At 44.9% G+C, this 6,299-nt stretch overlaps 1 protein-coding gene across 1 annotated transcript in view; it reads right to left on the minus strand.

Moving 5' to 3' along the window:
- Positions 1-150: 150 nt before the first annotated feature.
- vwde (von Willebrand factor D and EGF domains) overlaps positions 151-6,299 on the minus strand; it is a gene marked incomplete in the record, with an annotated part of 23,564 nt that continues 17,415 nt past the window's right edge. The window contains 14 exon segments of the mRNA XM_014019000.1: positions 151-463; positions 592-689; positions 771-866; positions 1,091-1,186; positions 1,266-1,361; positions 1,467-1,562; positions 2,172-2,267; positions 2,363-2,458; positions 2,539-2,634; positions 2,759-2,854; positions 4,821-5,198; positions 5,324-5,506; positions 5,604-5,759; positions 5,835-6,054. Of these exon segments, the coding sequence (XP_013874454.1) occupies positions 449-463; positions 592-689; positions 771-866; positions 1,091-1,186; positions 1,266-1,361; positions 1,467-1,562; positions 2,172-2,267; positions 2,363-2,458; positions 2,539-2,634; positions 2,759-2,854; positions 4,821-5,198; positions 5,324-5,506; positions 5,604-5,759; positions 5,835-6,054 (1,818 nt within the window).

A 6,299-nucleotide genomic window follows, 5' to 3' on the forward strand; every position in this document is an offset into this window, starting at 1 on the left:
TGTCTATACACACACACACACACACACACACACACACACACACACACACACACACACACACACACACACACACATACGGTCTAGTTTGTATATCCCTGTGGGGACCATGCATTGACTTCCACTCATTTTTTGGAAATTTTATATCCTAACCCTGACTATTTATCGTAAAATTAACCTCACAGGAACCTTACCTGACCCTAAAACTAACCTAAACTCAATTCACACCTCGGTCATAAACCTAACCTCCCCACCTGTAATATGCATTTGGATTAGGGGGGACTGGGTATTGGTCCCCACGATGCACGTCCGGTCCCCACGAGGCTGCTTTTTCGGGAAAATTGTCCCCACGATGTAGGAAAAACAAGGCGACACTGACAGACACACACACACACATTTAAACACACTCTTACAACATGCTTTGCTGCTCTCCTCCTGTTTTCCTGTCCTCTCACGCTTGTGATGCCTGTGAAGTTCACAGAAACGTCTGATCAGATTTCAGTTTGGATTCTTTTCTTACAGAATTTTCTTTTATAAGCCAGAGCCTCAGAGTGTTAAATGTTGCATACACTGTATTTGTGTTACTGGTCTCACCTTCACTGCACACGTGAGGCCCTTGTATCCTCTCCGACAGAAGCAGTGGTCTGGCAGAACGCAGCGCGCTCCGTTCAGGCAGCGCTGTTTGCAGATCGCTGCAGGAGAAATGAACAACCYGTGCTTCTATAAACTCCTGATTCTTATTCTGTACCAACGTGTTGGAGTTCCAGACTCACGGGTTTGACACTGAAGGCCCTCCCAGCCCACAGGACAGTCGCAGGTGTTCGGTCCGACACACTCGCCGCCATTCTTACATTTCTGCAGACACGTGGCTGCAATCAGAAGAGTAAAATAAACCATCACCGGTCCTTTAATTAGTGGAGACTGAATAGTTTTATTTAACCACAAATAATCCAGACAACGAGCATTTTGAACCATATTTGATTATTTTAAAAAGAAAAACTGAACTTACTTTAAGCTACATCCACACTGAATTTCAGTTGTAAAACTTACCGAGTACTTATACTTCTTTATAACAAAGTACTGCATCACTCACGTATGCTGCACCTCCTGCCCCTCCACCCGGACGCACAGGAGCACGTGTTCGGCCCGACACACTTGCCTCCGTTCATGCACGTCGGCTCACACACGCCTGGAAGAGATTCATCAGCTGCGTTTATTATTTCTAATAAATGATCCTTCAGACAGCCTGGGATGGAGGTGATACTCACTCTTTTGACACCTTTGTCCGGTGTAGCCCTCGGGGCACGAGCACACGTTGTTTCTCATGCACTGACCTCCGTGTTTACAGGGCGGGCTGCAAACAGCTGACAGACGATACCAGGTCACGTTTAAAACACTTGGCTCGATGAATCGTGTGACTTTTAATATTTTTAACTCTCTTTTATTATTTTTAGTTAGGGTTAAATTACCAATTTGACACTGAGATCCAAAGAAGCCGGTGGGACAGGCACAGACGTTTGGTTTCAGACACAATCCTCCGTTCAGACAGACGGGCTTACAGAGAGCTGCAGGTGACAACAAAAACTCACTTCTTACAGTCTCAGAAACTTAAAAATTCAGAGCTACACTGCAAACAATGTCCACCTACCCAAGTTTTAAAATCTTGTATCCAGCCAAAAAGTCTTTTTGATCTTGTTTTGAGACTGATTTACTAAACAAGAACTGATTGTGTAAGAATAATAATCTTGTTTTCAGAAAGTCTAAGATTATTTGTCTTGTTGGTCTGAAAATTTGACAAATTAAGTCAAAAATTTCTGCCATTGGAGTAAGAAAATTTCACTTGGTAAGATTCTTGAAATAAGAAAAAAATCGAGTCAAATCAAGTATTTCAAGAAGTAAAAATTTCTTACTCCAATGGCAGAATATTTTTACTTAATTTGAGTCAAATATTCAGACTAACAAGACAAATAATCTTACACTTTCTGAAAACAAGATGATTATTCTTACACAATCAGTTCTTGTTTAGTAAATCAGTCTCAAAACAAGATCAAAAAGACTTTTTGCCTGGATATAAGGTTTTAAAACTTGGTAAGATGGACAGTTTTTGCAGTGTAGAAAAGCCAGATAAGAAAAGAAACATGAATGTATGACTGGCAGCAGGTTTTCTTCAGTACCTGAGCTGCACGTCGGTCCAAACCATCCAGGTTTACATTTGCAGACATCCGGAGAAACACACTCGCCTCCGTTTTCACAGTGCCTGTTACACACCACTGAGAACACAGTTGTTTTATGTGAGCCTTCTCTTTGGAAATCTAACAGGTTTACTGATGTTTTACTGGTTTAAAGTCCTTCAGAAGGGTCTTACTGGTTTCACATCTGGGCCCCAGGTAACCGTAGGGGCAGGTACAGAGGTTTCTGCTCAGACAGGTGCCTCCGTGCTGACAGGGCGGCTCGCAGCTCGCTGCACAACGAACACAAACACCCGTCAGTCCTTCTTGAGCTGTTTGCCTGCAGGTTTCCCACCCGTGTGAATCTGATTACCTTCCTCGCAGGTGGGCCCGCCGTAGCCCGCAGGACATTCGCACACGTCGGGCTTCACACACTTCCCCTGGTTCCTGCAGTCGGGTCGGCACACAGCTGAGAGGCAGATTCAATAAACCAAATCAGGCTCCGAGGCAAATGAGAGGTGACGAGTTGTTAATGAGCTTGTTTTCCTGCACAAATAAACAAATAGAGAGCGAGGAAGCCGTCTCGTTCTCACCTGTGTGGCAGCTGTATCCGGTGTAACCCGCTTTGCAGGTGCAGGTGTTGGGCAGAGAGCACTCCATGTTCCTGCCACACTGATATCTGCACACAGCTGCAACAAAAACATCTAACTGTTGGTAAATTAAACAAACAGCTGACTGAATGGTGAAAACACATGACAGGATTTACTGAATGAACTGAACAATTTATAGGAAATAAAATCTGTTATAAATGTTTACTTCCAGAAGATCACATGTAGTGTAGTGAACTCTAGTGGCAGAAACTGATAACAGAAACAACACGATGCTAAAGGCTGGTTTATACTTTGAGTCTCACGTCTTGTTCCTCCTGCCGAGTGATAAAAAACTGTAACTTCTGTCTGCTATCCAGCCGGTGACAGCCGTTGTGTACGTTGCTCCCAGTCAGAACTCTACGATGCGGAGCTTGCGGCTCGGAGCGTGTGATTGGTCAGAACTTCATGGGTGTGTTTGTTCATGAGGAGTGACTCTGAGCAGCTTATTTTGTTTAAAATGATGATTTTGTCTGAAGTCGGTTGTTAAAAGAGCTAGAAGAGCAGCTGGTTTGATCCTGTTGAGCGAGAGCATGCAGCTGATGTTCACGCCTTTTTGCCATCACAAAAAAAGTTATTTCTTTTGTTCTTCGTTCATGTGTCTTTAGCCCATTTATGCTGGTTCCAATGTCTATTTTTTCCTTTTTATGTATTTACATGAACAAAAACACAGTTATGATCATCACATTGTAACTGTGATACAATATAATGTGTCAGAGTTACACTAAATGTTCAACATTAGGCATAAAACTTGGTTTATACACTGCCTGGCYAAAAAAATTAAGCTTTCTCTGTGGCATTGTTTGGATAAGCTTCCTAGAGCTGACCAACTGCAGCAACTCCAGATCATAGCACCACCCCCGCAGGCTGTACAGTCGGTACTATGATGGTGTATCCTCTAAGACAACAGTTCCCCACTATCCTTCTTTTAATAATGTGTCGGACAGTTCTTAACCCAATTTTAGTAGTTTCTACAATCTCCTTAAGGCTGCGTCACACTGCAAGATTTTAAAACAGTCAGCCGATTTTCAAAGACTGAGAGAGCCCACACATCAAGGATCTAACAGGTTTGGTCCTACAGTGTGTGGTGTACAGCTACACGGCAAGAGACAACACACCACACACAGACAGATAGTTCATTCATGAACATTCAGATGTCACATATTAAATCACGCGAGACTTCCTGAAATCTCGTGAGAATTCATATGTCCGAGGAAAAATCTCACGTGACCTCCAGAGAGATGTGAGTTCAGAGTAAATAAACATTTGTGACGAGGAAGAAACAACGTTGCTCATTTGTGGACTATTTGTACCAGAGGAAAAACAATTCCATACAGCTTTTAATATCCAGCAGACGTGAGTCAAGACAGTTTATGTTTTCTGTATTTTGGAATCCCCTCCGTGTTTACATCACCTGGCTTTCTGATTGGCTACACGTCCCATTCAGCAGGTTGCAGCTCGTTTGTTCTCAGGTGAACACCACACACGCTGTGATATCAGGCCAAAAAATCAAACATGTTGAATTTCCCAGATTTGAGGTCGGAGCGGTCCCGACGTCCTTCTGAGCCGACTAGATCACAATTAACTCACCACCCACAGCAGGAATATCTGCTCAGATTATCTTTAGAGCCATCACGATAATCTGGACTTCCTTAAGATTGTTGGAAGGGCAAAAMTCGGCCTGATTATCTTTCTGTGTGAYGCAGGCCTTAGATGTTTTCTCTCCTTGATGCCAATGCTAATGCTAATTTGACCCTTCTCAAACAGAATAACATCTTTTCCACGACGACAGGATGTGTTTTTCCACATGGTTGTTTAAGAAATGAGAAGCATCTCATTGCATCAGTTGGGGTTAAATAACTTGTTGCAGCTGAAAGACAATAACCCATGCAGTGATTATTCAATAGGAGGCTCGTACCTATTTGCTCAGTTAAATCCAGGTGGTGACTCTTTATTTTGCCCAGGCAGTGTATAACAACATTAGCTACTTTCCTGACCTCTCACTGACCTTTACACACAACTCCATCTCCAGTGTATCCGTACGGGCAGCGCCCACACCTGGAGGAGCCTGAGTCCGTGGCTTCACAGGAAACTCCAGGAAAGCAGGGGGAGTCGACACAGGTCCCCCGGTGGGCCGGTGACCTGAACCTGGCTCCAGCTGAGAGGTCAGGGGTCAGCTCCACCCCGCTGGGCTGACCTCTGACAGGAACAGCAAAATCTGTTGGATTCTGTGGCGTTTCTGTCGTCTTCCTCTCCTGGAGGGGAAAAACTCTACTGAGGCTGGAGCTCTCTGGTCTGGACTTCCTGCTGGCTGACAGTGAAGACGTAGCTCTGTCTCGGCTGGAGTTGGACTCGGGGATGTGGATGTTGCTGAGTGTTCGCTGACCTGCAAGGCACTGGAAGTTAGAGGATAAGACTTAAAAACAAACATCACAAAAAGAATAAAGTTTAAGAAGTGAGTCAAGGCAAGAAAACTTTAAAGCAACTCCGTTTTTATAATTCAGCTCTCACCAGCTGTGCATGTTTGTCCATTTCCATGAAGACCAGGAGGACAGGGTCCACAGGCAAAACCCGCCGAGACGTGGACCGTTTCAAAGCACTGGACTCCCGGGTAACACGGCGCTCTGCTGCAGGGGGGCGGACCCGACGGTTTGAGTCTCTGTGAAACCTGCGGTGTCACCGCCTCTGGGTTGCCTTGAAAAAAAAAAAAAACAAGATGATAACAAACCTGAGCTTAACGACACGTTAATCACTTCTGTTCTGCAGATACACAGCATTTAACTGATAAAACCTGCATCAGGACTCAGAAGTCTGCAGGTTTTCCCATCACCACTGTGTCCTCGTGGACACGGTCCACAGAGAAACGAGCCCAGAGTGTTGGTGCAGCTCACTGTAGGAAAGCAAGGCTGGGAGAAGCACTCATCTATATCTTCTCTGCAGGTATGTCCTGAAAAACACGTGAAAAAAAAAGATCAATATTTAAAAGCACACATGTCTGTGAGTGCTGAACCGGGACGCCTACCTGTCATTCCAGGTGGGCAGATGCAGGAAAATGAGTTGGGTCCGTCCACGCAGCGGCCGAGTCTGCAGGGGTTGGGTTTGCAGTCGTCGATGTCCACCTCGCACCGCCGCCCYGTGAAGCCGTCCCGGCACGCGCAYTTGTGTGCCCCGCTGCCTGCTGGGACRTTTCCATCAGAGACGCAGGAAGCTCCGTTCAGACATTCACAGGAACCGACGAACACCTGGAGGAGAAAAGACACCAAAGTCTCTGAATCTGGAAAAAATAACTGGACACAGAGGTGTACCTCGTTTTATATAAACAAACTGATTTTGAATCTTTTGATATAGACTTAAATAAAAATATCACTAGACTAAGCCCCGCCCATACCGTCCACTGGTAGCATCTGTGACAACATGGAGGAGCAGAAACAGACCAAACAGGACAACAGCTCACAGCCTCCATAGAAACTAATAGATAAACAGCAGC

This window comes from Austrofundulus limnaeus, unplaced genomic scaffold (genome assembly GCF_001266775.1).
Source record: "Austrofundulus limnaeus strain Quisiro unplaced genomic scaffold, Austrofundulus_limnaeus-1.0 Scaffold207, whole genome shotgun sequence".
Taxonomy (NCBI): domain Eukaryota; kingdom Metazoa; phylum Chordata; class Actinopteri; order Cyprinodontiformes; family Rivulidae; genus Austrofundulus; species Austrofundulus limnaeus.